Raw genomic sequence first — 13,874 nt, 5'->3', positions numbered from 1 at the left:
CATTTATGACTGTGTCTATTAACTACACACTAATGATTACTCATTTCAGAAACATGCTTTATAAATGATTAACTCACTTTTAACTAATGCTTAACAGATGCTTAATAGTGTGTGTACGCATTATAAAGTGTAAAAAAATGAAACACTCTAGCTTGGACATGTGTTGTACATACCTTAGAGTTTTTATTTCATGTTTTACAAGTGCTCCAAGTGGCCAACTCTGACAGCGCACAACATCAAGCTGATAAGGGAGGAAAGTGGAGGCTTAGATGAGATCGAGCCTTTGCTGTTGCCGGTCTCTCCCTTTGGAACGACCTTCTACTAAATATTAGGCAATCCCTCTCTTTACCCTCTTTTAAAACACGTCTTAAAACACATCTGTATTCTTTGGCTTTTGGTGCACCATAAGACTTGTTTTGGTGTTTTGTGGTGTGTATGAGTCTACTTATTTATGCATGTATTTATTTCTTTATTCACTCGCCTACTTCTTATTAATTTATTGATGTAAAATGTACTTTTAAAAAAACAAACAAACAAACTTGTATACGCACTTCAAAATGTTTGCTTTGTTCTTGTTTTGTTACCGTATTCGTTACTGCACAACCGATATTTATGTTTATGTACAGCACTTTGTATACAGCAATGCTTGTTCTAAAGCACTTTATAAATAAAGTTGAATTGAGTTGAAAGGATGGAATTCTCAAATCGGCTTGAAGGTCTCCATGCTGATGGTGGTGGCCACATTTAGCACTTGTAAAACATGAAATAAAAACTTAAAGGTACAAGTATGTACAACACGTGTCCAAGCTTGAGATTTCTATTGTGTGTGTGTGTTTATGAAATATTGCAAGATGATTTTGCTGTATTCTTTTTGAATCACACTGCACTATGACAAAAATACCACTGAGCTTTTTACGTTACATGTCCAAATCGTGTTACATTTTTTGTTGTTTTTGTTGTTGTTGTTTTTGTAACTGTCTAAAAAATGTTACATTTTTTGTTATACTGATAAAATGAAACTGTCAAAATTACATCTGTTTTTGTTTTCTCCAAGACTTGATATCTGGTCCATAAACAGAAGCTGACAGCAATCCAAAGAGAACGCAACATTTTTGTATTTTTTTTTATAAATGTAAAATAGACAAGTCTGTAAATTATAGATGAGAACATTGTAACAGGTACTTGGTAACAGCAATGTTTATTATGACAATTACAAAAAATTGCAATCTTTCTAACCTACGTAAACACCTGCCTGGCCGTCTTGCTTTTCTTGCTCCTCTAACCTGCTGCTTCTTGCTTCCCCTCGAGCTCTCCATTCTCCAGGGTCACAGCTCACCTCAGAAGCTTGAAGTTCAAAACTTGAGTCTTACATAGGCAATTTCAACAATTTCAAATTCTTATTCACATTTGTATTCTTTCTATGTTGTTTTGACTGCGTGTATAGCACTAATATTATTTTCTCTTGTTTGTGTATGTGCTGTGGTGTATATTATTTTCATGTTCAGAATACAACTAACCAACCAAATTTGCTGTCCTTTGTTTATGTTCACTGAAACGCTGCCATGATTATACACATTGAATTAATCAAGTTCACCTGAGGTTTTGTGATCTATGACAGTAGTAGTAGTATTTATTATTATTATTATTATTATTATTATTATTATTATTATTATTATTATTATTATTATTATTATTATTATTATTATGTGTTCTTAACATCCACTTGTAGTACAACTCAAACACATCCTCAGTGATTTATCCTGGGTTGATTGAGTGTTTCGGGTCTCACAGCATCATCCACCCTCTCCCAGTTGACCCAGCCAGGGTTGATCAGGCCCTAACTTGTGTCTGAGTAACTTGTGTGATCCACGGATTACTCCGTTTGATCCAGGGCCATCTTGATGCCTTTTCAGCAGCATCTGTGATGTTCCTGATGGCCTTCCGAATGTGCAGTCCCTTCACTCCAAGGACCTTGAGGGTTCTGATGAGTGACTGGCCGACAAATCCTCTGCATCCCACCTCAATAGGTTTGCACCCTCTACTACGGCATTCACCTCCTTCATCCGGTCTTCCCAAGGGACAGTCAACTCCAGCAAGACCACTTGTGTGGCTGTTTCGGACAGCAGGGCAATGTCTGTGGTCACTGTGATGTTTTCTGGAAATTTGAGTCGTCTTCCTCGGTCGACATGCAACCTGCTGCTGTTGTGAGCAGCCCCCTGGGTTGGTTCCGGCGGTGTGGCTTCTCCCCGGTTCTTACGAAGGCAATGTTGTGCCTTGCTGGTCGCTGGTAGTATTGTACAATAAATGAAAGTTGCATATATTTATAAGCCACAGAAGATTAGCTACAAAAGGTAAACAATCTCGTTTGCTGTTTTCATGTTGCTGGTAGGCCTACTAACCAAGTTTATTGGTTTTAAATTACTTGAATACTCCATCCCTCAAAAACTCAATTTAATTTTGAAGAAGTTGTGGTACAACCAAGTAATTTTTATTTAGAGAGCGCTTTCACAGAGTCAAAAAGTGCTTTACAGTGCGAAGTACAAATGCACAGTACGACTAAAATTACTATTAAAATAAATTAAATTACTATTAAAATAATTTAAATTACTATTAAAATAACATCACAAATCAACAGTTGAAAATACCATTGAAAGAGGTAACTTACAAATTGACAGTTTTCTTACCTCATTTGGAGTCGTCTTCCTTTGTCAACGTGGCTGTTGCTTTAAGATTGCGCACGTACTCGCACGCGCACCATGAACGAACCTTACACAGATGCTGCAGTTACGCTTTGGGCCAGTGATGGCAGTCGCAAGTAAAAAAAAGTGAAACCCGCACAATGATCCTTTAATTACATCTCTTCAGTGTTAATCTACAACTCTATAAAATAGAACCTACTTTGAATATCATTTAACTATGAAAATATTAAAAATACACTTCAGGAGTTAAAAATCACCTCCCCAAAATTTAACACTGAAATTAACACTGATTTTTTTGTGCTGAGGACGGAGATGACGTTTTCTTTGCATGACTTTTCCAGGAAGAACATATGTGTACAAGTATCTCTTTGTAGTGGAATAGAGTGTAGCACAACTTCAGTGCCTGCCAGATCTTTCTGGAGGGATCGTGGAGTCAAACATGGGCTTTGAGTTGCTTTTCTCATTTATTTATGCACAATAATACAAATGTTTACCTGGGGTGGGAACTCCAGGTAATCCCCACTGTATGTATCTTTCATCTGTGCTTCGGGCTCGCCGAAGTCTTCACTCCCCTAGTGTGTGCGTGTCGTCTGGAGCCAGTTTTCATTAAAGACAGCGTCGACTGTGCCAGCGCGACGCTCAGATTGGACGATTGTTCCAGCGTGATGGTCCGATAGGACGACTGTGCCAGCGCGACAGTCTGATTGGACGACCGTGCAAGCGCGACGTTCTGATTGGACGACTGTGCCAGCGCGATGTTTCTGGGTGGTGGCCGTCATCGACTCCTTCGGATGAGCAACTCCGGACCTCCCCAAGCAATCATCGACTTACACCTGGCTGTACTGCCCCAAATAAAAGAGCTGCTTTTCAGTTCCTCTGGGCGGCTGGAATCTAGCAGCTTGCCTCGTTACATGTCTCTTGGTGTGCATTGTGTAATCGAGACACTCATTTATGCAATTTGAGCTCCTTTGTGTATTCCTTTGGTGAAGCCATTCGTGCTTCTTTGTGTATTCGTTTTGTTTTAGCCATTTGAGCTTTCGTGTAATCGTTTGGTTAAACCTTAAATGCTTGTGTGTATTCGTGTTTCCTTTGTACTCCATTTGTTTATTTTGTTCCATTTGTATTCTTTTGTTAGTGAAAGTAGTCTTTATTAAGAGCCAATTAGGTCCTCGGCTACTCTTACCATCGGTCAAAACCATTGTCAACCATCTACAAACCAAAGTAAAGCTGTCAATTTTGATTTAAACATACATTAATACTTTTCATCTGTGTTACTTCCCTTCCCTGAGCAGAGTAACAACTATAAATCAATAATGACAATACCTGTTATTGATTGTTTTTCCATTGGTTAATGTTGAAGGCATTCTATGTGAAAGAGGCTAAAATTAGTATGCTGATGCTATCAGGGTTTGATACTGGGATGAGATGACAATTTTGGGGCTTAGCAACGGCACTGACAGCTGACCTCGGCTTCATCTTTAAAGCATTGTGCGGCAGCCATGAGGCCACGCTGAGAATGCAAACTAGCAACATGCTAAGCCACTCTATTTTTTTAGGTGTCTTAAGCGGGATATAGTTGGGATTCCAGCAGGATGAGGTGAGGAATTCTCCTGTTGCTTGAATGGATTGACACAAATACAAATCACAATCAACAGAGCTCAAACTGCTGGTGACTGACTGACTATGTTAAAAGTGGCCTTGGCCTCTCAGTTGTATACGAGAATCAGCAACAATGGTTATTTCACTGGTAACAATTCATTTACAGGCCAGGTGACTGGCCATATGTAGAATCAAATAGACACGTTATCCACTAGGGTGGATAACGTGCATTTGAGCAACTGATGAAATATGTTTGTAAGAAAAGTATAAATAACAAAAAATAATGTGCACATTATAGAAAATGTCTGTCTGATTTTTAACATTATATTCACATATTTCATATTGTATTGCAAAAACATTTACCCAAAGAAAAATAAACTTCTTCTGCATTATAGATAGTAATTTTCTTTTTTCTGGCAACCATTCATTGTCACTGTCGCTGTCATTATCCCCACTTGAGTCAGATGGTATATGGTCGACTATCCTGTAGTTTTTGATAGCATGTTCTGCACCTGACTACGACAAATCATAAGGACCGGGAACCTTACTCTCACATGAGGACTAAAATCCATAAAATATTTCTATAATAAAAATTAAATGATGATTTGAAGCAAAATATATATATTGCAGGTGAAGCATTTTCAAAAGCAACAAAGTTACAGCAACAATAATTTGTAGTCACAATATAGCGAATGATGTCCAAAGTCAAATTTAGTGTATCAATTGCCGGGCGGCACGGTGGATGAGTGGTTAACACGTCTGCCTCCCAGTACTAAGGATGCAAGATCGAGTCCAGGCTTTGGCCTTCCTGGGTGGAGTTTGCACGTTCTCCCCGTGCCTGCGTGGGTCTTCTCCGGTTGCTCCGGTCTCCTCCCACATTCCAAAGACATGCATGGCAGGTTAATTGGGCGCTCCGAATTGTCCCTAGGTGTGCTTGTGAGTGTGGATGGTTGTTCACCTGTGTGCCCTGCGACTGGCTGGCAACCAGTTCAGGGTGCCCCCTGCCTACTGCCCGAAGCCAGCTGGGATAGGCTCCGGCACCCCCCGTGACTCTTGTGAGGAATAAGCAGTTAAGAAAATGGAATGGATGGATGATCAATCGCCATTTCCTCAAATTACAAAATCAATACTTTGATATTTTAACAATTATATTACTCCATAGTTGTTGCTTGATGTCCCAATATATTTTTTACTTGCAAGGGCCTCCTGGAATAGAAGGCATAGACACTTATTGCACGTCACATCTGAACTTCTGTCGGGCAGATTGTTGTTGGTCTATTTTTTTTTTGCACTTACAAACATTGACCACTGGATGGCAGTGTATGTCAAGACTACACTACTGTCCACTGGAGTGGCTAATGGCCAACTGTGGCAAAGAGATTAATTTATATAGGAGAAAACAACATTTTCATAGCTGTCCAATGAACTATCCATGAAAGGGTTACATCACAGTTAATTCGATAAATCATTTTAGTATAACAAGAGTGGGGAACAATGAAAGACAACACCATTATAGTTATTCCAGTGGTCCTAATTTAAGAGTTGTTAAGTTGTAAACAGTTTATTATATAGTTTTATCACACCACCAACAATACTTTGTTCCATTTGTTGTTGCAACAACCTTAACCATGTAAACACCAGCACCACCTACATGAGTTGCTGCTAATTTGTTAAACCTGTTTTTACTGTCCTTACACCAGTTGTTACTACTTCAATAGTCTACTTTTATACACAAATTAATTACGATATTACAGGAGCAGCCCCCGACACTGTTTACTTACCGCTACATTATATTAATAGACACTCATACATTATTACATGAGACATTTTTCCACAGGTTATTACATCACTGTTTTTCTTTAAGTCTCCACTGCGTTGTAACAAAAGTAAATACTATTACACACGTTTCCACTATTTTGATAAGCAAATCTGTGCAAACACACCACTACAATTATAACCACCGAATAACTATGTTACCTAAGATGTTATATGGAAGTGGCATAAAAATGCTTACCCTCCAGCTGCTGATCAGGTAAGAAGGTTCGAGATGAAGATGATGACGATGTTGGCCTGTTGGTCACGATGCTGTGGCAAATGCAATGTGAGCGTTGGCAGAGTGAGGATGGCAGAGGAGCATCATCTGACTTTTTAACCCAGTGCTGAAGGTCACCTCGGCACATGGTCACCACTGCTGCCACAGCTGATTGGCGGGCAGTCGTTCACTGGCCGGTCATAAATGGCATGCTACGATTAGGACTTAAGCAGGCGGGAGCACTAAAGTCCACATCTGCTGCTTCTTCAATCCCTTTGTCTCTGCATTGCATGCATGCTATTTGTGGGAATGGCTGGCCACGCACACTTCACCACATCCCCAACATTACTTTAGATAACTTGAAATTAGGTCATTTTGTTCAGTCATTTTGGACTGTAAATGAATGCTCATTCAAAATAAAATGTTTTATCATGAATGCCACGTTCTGGGAACTTTTAAGACCTTTTGCCCACTCTTGGAACATCAGGCAAATCTGTGGACTCAACCCAAAAATTCAATTTTCTGCGCTCCATCATTGAATTTAACACAAAAACTTTTTTATTTTGAGGATGTGCAGGTAGACCCTTGTCAACTGTTTCACCACCTCTCCTATTCGTGTCCTAAAACAAATCCAAACAGGTGTTGTAAAACATATAGTTTAAGTTCTCCTCATTGCCTTACTCTTTGTGCCGTTTCCTCATGCCTGGCATGATGATCCATATAGACAATTGATGCCGTCCATGCCAAAGTTATTTTAATTAATGAAAACTATTGAAAAAAATTAATTAATTAAAATAAAAAATAAAAATTGTTAACGAGATAACATAAAAATGAAAATGGAAACTATATTTTCTGTTTACAAAACTAACAAACTATAATTGTATCGAAAATGTCCATCGTTTTAATCTTTGGTAATTAATTTAACACATGAGCCTTTGGCGATGTTCAGAGGGCATTGTGCCTAGGTAACAATTTTGCGTGCTTGACTTTTGGCTCCAATGGCTCGACTCGCCTGTCATTTAAATCTGCTGAAATGCAACGCTAGGTGATAAATTTGTTACTTTTTTCATTTTACCATTATCAAATATTGCGCACAAGTAATACACTTAAAAAGAACTAATTAAAACTAAGGATTTTTTAAATAACTAAAACTAATAAAAACTAACAGAACCCTGAAAACTAATTAAAACTAATGCAAGGCTGACACTTGCACGATTTTGTGGCACGAATTGGCACGACTCGAGTCGTGCCAGTGCGCGAACTAGTCGTAAAGTGGTGTGAAGTGTGCGTAAACCCGTCGTGACTGCGTGCCATGTCGGGGCAAAAATTTTTAAATGTTCAAAATTTTTGTCACGACAAAATTTCGCGACCGGACCTATGTGCAAACTGTTTGTGAACTTGTCGGGATGATGCAGGAAGGATGCGCGCCAGTGCGTGGCAGTGCGCACCATACCACGACTGTCACGAAGTGCCATGAATAGAGGTTGGGAGGCCCCCTTATTATATGGCGTGCCCAAGACACCTTCCGAATTGCGCGAACTCGTGCAAATGCGGGAAGTGCATAAACTATGCGCAAACTATGCGTAAACTCATCGTGCAAGTTCGTCAATGTGGACACGAATGGTCATGCATTCGTGAACTTGTCGTAAACTCGTCGTGATCTATGCGTGAACAGTGCGGGAACCTGACAGTTCGTGCCCCAAAGTGGCACAACTTGCCATGACAAGATTGTGGCCAAAAGTCGTGCAAGTGTCAGCCTTGCATAAATTAAAAAAAATAAAACTCAAACGAAATCAAACCGAACTAAACTGAAAATTCCGAAACTATAAAAACCCCGGTCCATGCTGATATTGTAAGCGGACTGGTTGCCAGCCAATCGCAGGGCAGACAGAGACGAACAACCATCCACACACACAAGCACACGTAGAGACAATTCGGAGTGCCCAATTAACCTGCCACGCATGTCTTTGGAATGTGGGAGGAGACCAGAGTACCCGGAGAAGACCCACACAGGCACGGGGAGAACATGCAAACTCCACCCAGGAAGGCCGGAGCCTGGACTCGAACCCGAGTCATCAGAACTGGGAGGCAGACATGCTAACAGTCATCCACCATGCCGCCACATCATATCTGTGTGTGTATATATATATATATATATATATGCGGAAAGAATCACACGACAAAACGAGGGATCCTCTTACTTCACTTTACTGGTCTCCCAGCAGGTTAGTCACAACAATGGCAGCTGATAGTCGTTTCAGTTGACAAGATGTGCTGGTTTGGCCTCTAGCTCGGACACAGACAGCAATGTTCCAGCAATGTCCGTGCAGTGAGCCGCGAGTACCATACAACCAGACAAAACAACTTAACTACTAGTCTCGCGATAATCAACGTAACATAGACAGGCGCGGTGCATTCACTGACCTATACTAGGATGGGAAAAAACTAAAACAAATGATTAGTACACGTCACAGGCTTATTAACAGTGTAACTGCACTACACTACCCCCCCTTTAGGAATACTGAGTCCCTTCAGTATTGGTAATGTAGGGAAAACTAAGTAGTAATTATGTAATTATAATAAACAACAACAACTTAACTGAAAGACCTAGGCAAATAACAACCTAACAAAACAATCACTCTTCTAGAGTCTTCTTAAGTGCAAGTAATTAACGTTTAACACAGCTTAATGCAACTTGTAACTAGTACATGAATCTCTCTGGCCTATTGACTACTCGACCACTTGATGTTTTAACAGTTTTTGTATCACCTAGTCTTCTTTCCGGCTGACGGTCTGGATCGCTGGACTGAGATGTTTCACACGAATCTTTGGACTTGTCACTTGGACCCATCGGTGTCCCGTCTGGATCATCTGGCAGCGGCAACATCGGCACCAGTGGAGTCTCCTCTTCATTTTCTTGGAAGTTGGGATCTTGGCACTGTTGTAGCATTTTACTCCGCTGCCGTGAAATCCAGATTGGGATAACTTCACTGTCATAGGGCTTGAGTCGGTCATGATGCATGATCGTGGCGCGCTTGGGACCTTGGATCTCGTACAGTACTGGACCTCGACGTGCAGCAACAATCAGGGGACCCTTCCAAAGTGCTTGAAGCTTTGGGCTTAGTCCTTTCCTTTTCAGGTTGTCCCTAATAGGGCTGCACAATATATCGAAAAAATATCGATATCGCGATATTGGCCCTTGCAATATGCATATCGCAAAGGCATGCAATAAGTTTTATATGGAATTTTATGCTTTTTATATGAATTTGATCAGTCAGATGCGAACTAAAATGTGCATCGCCATCCAATAGTTGAAAATTATCAAGACATAATTGCAATTAATTAACTAATTAATTGCTTATTTTGCCGCATGAAACATGTTTTTCTTTCATTAGATAATAAAAATGTAATTTCTTTAGATACATGTTAAATATCGCAATAATATCGATATCGCTATGTTCAGCAAGTATATCGGATATCGCATGTTTTTCCAATATCGTGCAGCCCTAGTCCCTAACAAACACAAGGTCACCAACACTGTAGGAGTGCTCTCTTGCTCGGACATCGTACACTTTTTTTCTGGCGCTCTTGTGCGGAGCGGAGGTGTTCTCTCGCAAGGTTGTGCACGTCTTTTAAGCTTGCTTCCAGGTGGAAGAGGAAATCTGAAACTTCCAGTGGATTAGCCTTGAGTGTTGCAGTACAAGACTGGATATCCTGTGGTTGGTGGACCTCCCTGCCAAGCATAAGCCTGTTGGGTGTAAATCCAGTCACTGTGTGTTTTGAACTGCGGTAAGCAGTGGCAAATGTTTGTCCCAGTTCTTTTGGTTCTGGCTTACATAACACCGAAGCATTTGTAGCAGGGTCCTATTGAACCGCTCCACTTGTCCATTAGAGGATATGTGATAGGGGGTAGTCCTGGTTTTGGTAATCTGCAAGAGCTCACATACATTCCGAAACAATACACTTTCGAAATTGCGGCCTTGATCCGTGTGTATCTCAGCAGAGCCAGAACTTCCTCACTGTGGGACTCTCAAGCATCACTTCATCTTTGGTAGGGAGTGTCCCTGTTTCTTTCCATGTGTGAAGGGTGGCGAGGACTGGATCTGCTTTCTGAAGTGTTGCCAGTTGGTCCGGACCAAGGGATTCGAGCCAGTTGACTCCCGGGCTCTCCACAGCTGGTTCATCTTCAGGTGACAGGTTGTCTTGACCATGTGTGAGACTTTGGGGCTTGGTGCACCTTATTGTAAGTGGCACGACATCATCAACATCATTTTCAAACTTGACCCACTGTTCGTGAATTTTCCGGCAGTACGTGCACCCTTTACATGGCAGGTCTGACAGGCTGATCCCAGCCCGGTAACAGTCACATTTGTCCACATTTCCTCCTGGCAACCTTGACATGGCGTCCGCGTTTGCGTGCAATTTACCCGCTCGATGTTCAATGTGGAAGTCATATTGGCTCAACTCTTCTATCCACCGAGCTAGCTGTCCTTCAGGGCATTTGAACCGGAAGAGCCAGGTGAGGCTGCCATGGTTGGTCCTAGTTATGAACTTTCTGCCTAGTAGATAGTGGCGAAACTGACGTGTGAATCGAACAACGGCTAGCAACTCACGACGAGTGACACAATACCTTTGCTGAGCTGGTGAGAGATGGCTGCTGGCATAGGTTAGCACTCGCTCTTCTCCCCACTGGACTTGTGATAGGACAGCGCCGACACTGTTGTTGGAGGCATCTGTGTCGAGAATGAACTGTCCTTCTACGCGAGGATAGCCCAACACGGGTGCAGTGGTCAGTTTTTCTTTCAGCTTTGCAAAAACAGCTTCATGCTCGTCAGTCCATAGAAATACAGCATTCTTCTTGAGCAGTGTATGAAGGGGGCTTGCCAGTTCTGCGAAATTTGGAACAAACTTGCGGTAATAATTACACAGCCCAAGGAAAGCTTGCAATTCTTGAAGGTTAATGGGAGAGCTCCACTGCTGGACATCTTTGATGAGTGCTGGATTCGGTTTGACCCCTTCACCACTCACGATGTGACCCAGGAAGAGAACTTCCTCTTGGAGCAGATGACATTTGGATGGCTTTAGTTTTAGTCCATAGCTTTGGAATCTCTGGAAGACTTGCTCAAGCCGATCCAAGCTTTGGTCCACTCCATGGCCGATAACGATGACATCGTCCAGGTAGATGAGAAGGGTTTCCCACTTAAGGCCTCTGAGTACGAGCTCCATTGCCCGTTGAAACGTGCTTGGTGCGTTACATAGTCCAAAGGGCATTCTAGTGTGTTCATAAAGGCCCCATTTGGTGATGAACGCCGTCTTCTCGCGGTCTTTGGTATCCACTGCAATCTGCCAGTAGCCAGACTGAAGGTCGAGGGTTGAGAACATGGTTGCACCACCAACAACATTGAGACATTCTTCAATCTGAGGTAGGGGATAAGCGTCTTTCAGAGTGAGACTGTTCAAACTACGGTAGTCGACACACCACCTTACTCCTCCATCTTTTTTGCGCACTAGGACCACTGGGGAGGCCCATTCAGATGTAGATGGTGTGATTACACCTGCTTCTAGCATGGCTTTAAGGTGTGCTTCCTCTTCACCTTGAAATCCAAGAGGAGTCCTTCTCACTGGCTGACGTACCGGTCTCGCGGATCCAGTGTCTATCTTGTGCGTAACAGCCGACATGTAACCAAGGTCAGAGTCATTTTTGGCAAAGATTGATTGATATGTGAGTAGTAGCTGAACGAACCGCTGTTCTTGTTCTTCACTGAGAGCTTCACTTGTAGCAGCAACCAGACTTTGAAGGTGTTCAGGAATGTCGTGGGTCGTCGCTACTCTTCCTACCACCAGTGATGTTACATCGTCATCTGCATGGCTAGTCTCTGCACTTTTCTTTGATGCACATGGTGGTTCAGGGCCAACTTCAACGAGGACACCAAGACAGGCTCCTTTTGTTAGGGAGGTTCTTTTGGTTGAGAAATAGCACTCTCTGACTGGTACCCTTTTTTCCATAGTGACCAGAACACTTCGATGTTATGTTGTCTGTGATGTGTAAAGGCTCTAGCACAGCAGTGACTCCTGGCCTCAGGTCCTCCACTTCACCCCAAACAATGCATTCAGATGAAGCTGGTATGGTCGTGGTTTCTCTAAGGATCACTCTTGCCACACAGTAGTCTGATCCATTATCCCGAACAATTTTTGAGGGCACAAGTTCATCTCCAATGAAGACCTTGCCACGGGTGTAGATGACAACATCATGAGCCTTCATCAGATCAAATCCAAGAAGAACAGGATCTCTTATGGAAGCCACATGCACTTCCCAGGCAATAGACTTGGATCCAATTTGAAAGGTCACTGTAAGTCCATGTTTGGCTTTCATGCCAGCTCCAACTCCTGCATTCAATATGTAGGTCTGGTGTAGGTCTGCAGATACTGTTTTGTCCTTCAGGATACTTTGGTACAGTTCCTCGGATATTACAGAGGTTTGCGCGCCAGTGTCTGCCACAGCATGAGTTTGAATGCCATTTATAGTTACTGGAATTTGTAAACTCTCACCTTTCTTTTTGGTGCAGCCAATCTGCCGCCCTTGCAACTGGTGATCTGAGTCCACATCTGAGCTGTCCAAACCTCCACCTGACTGCAGCGGGAAATCTGTACGCTTGTCAACGTAATTACGTTCAGCGACTGGGCTGGGCGATCTAACACAGTCTTTCCGGAAATGTCCTGCTTCTCCACATTTGAAACATGGGCCTGCTGCTCCACGATTTGGGCTGGGTGTTTGAGAACGGCCTCAGTTAGGATGTAACTGCTGGTAGTGTTGTTTTCTTTCTGGTACAAGGCTTTGAGTTGCTGTGGGTTGTTGGAGTCCTGTGTTTACTGCTCGGAGGTCTCCCACTTGCACCTGCAAATTGTCCACTTTGTCAACAAGGGCCTTCACCTGGTCCATCAGGACAGCAAACTGGTCAACTGTGACATATTGGGGAGTCTGGACCCTGCGGGATATCGCAGCAGCTTCTTCACCTATGTCTCCTTCATCAACCCATGAAATGCGCCTTGTTCTGTTCCTTATTTCCGCTTCACGGCCCACTGTGGCTTTGAAGTTATGCTCATGGGATATATAGGTACAATGCGGCAAATGTCAAAAACTGATTTATGGCCCCCATAAAACCATGATTTATGGCACCCCTTCATAAAACCATTCATAACCCTAACCCTTTGAAGTAAGCCCCGCCCCTTCCGCCTTCTTAGCCAATCAGAAGCCGTTATTTTGAATTAAGCCCCATCCACTTTCCGCCTTCTTAACCAATCAGAGGCCGGAAGCCAGCTCCTGTCAAAATTGATTGATGACCTTCTGCACCCCTTCAACAAACATATGTAACACCAACACCCCCACCAATTGTATACGTGCTTCCGCTGACCCCCCACCACCACCAAACCAACACCTTTGAAGTCGGGGAGGAAGCGCTCTCCCCACAGTTCTACCATCTGATAACAATAAATCGACATCCTCTTGTTAATAATCTTTTTTTTTTCATCTTGCAGGAAGGATC

The 13,874-nt window shown here is 42.4% G+C and overlaps 1 protein-coding gene across 1 annotated transcript in view; it reads right to left on the bottom strand.

Moving 5' to 3' along the window:
* Window positions 1-3,333, bottom strand: part of LOC144014872 (myosin-7B-like) — a 508,753-nt gene extending 505,420 nt beyond the window's left edge. Inside the window, exon 1 of the mRNA XM_077515180.1 lies at window positions 3,194-3,333. Coding sequence (XP_077371306.1) covers window positions 3,194-3,238 — 45 coding nt within the window. The 5' untranslated portion in view covers window positions 3,239-3,333. The remainder of the gene's footprint in view (window positions 1-3,193) is intronic.
* Between the last annotated feature and the right edge of the window lie 10,541 nt (window positions 3,334-13,874).

Source organism: Festucalex cinctus, chromosome 2 (assembly GCF_051991245.1).
Source record: "Festucalex cinctus isolate MCC-2025b chromosome 2, RoL_Fcin_1.0, whole genome shotgun sequence".
Taxonomy (NCBI): Eukaryota; Metazoa; Chordata; class Actinopteri; order Syngnathiformes; family Syngnathidae; genus Festucalex; species Festucalex cinctus.
Note: the sequence above shows the minus strand (reverse complement) of the source record. Positions and strands in the feature narration are given on the sequence as shown.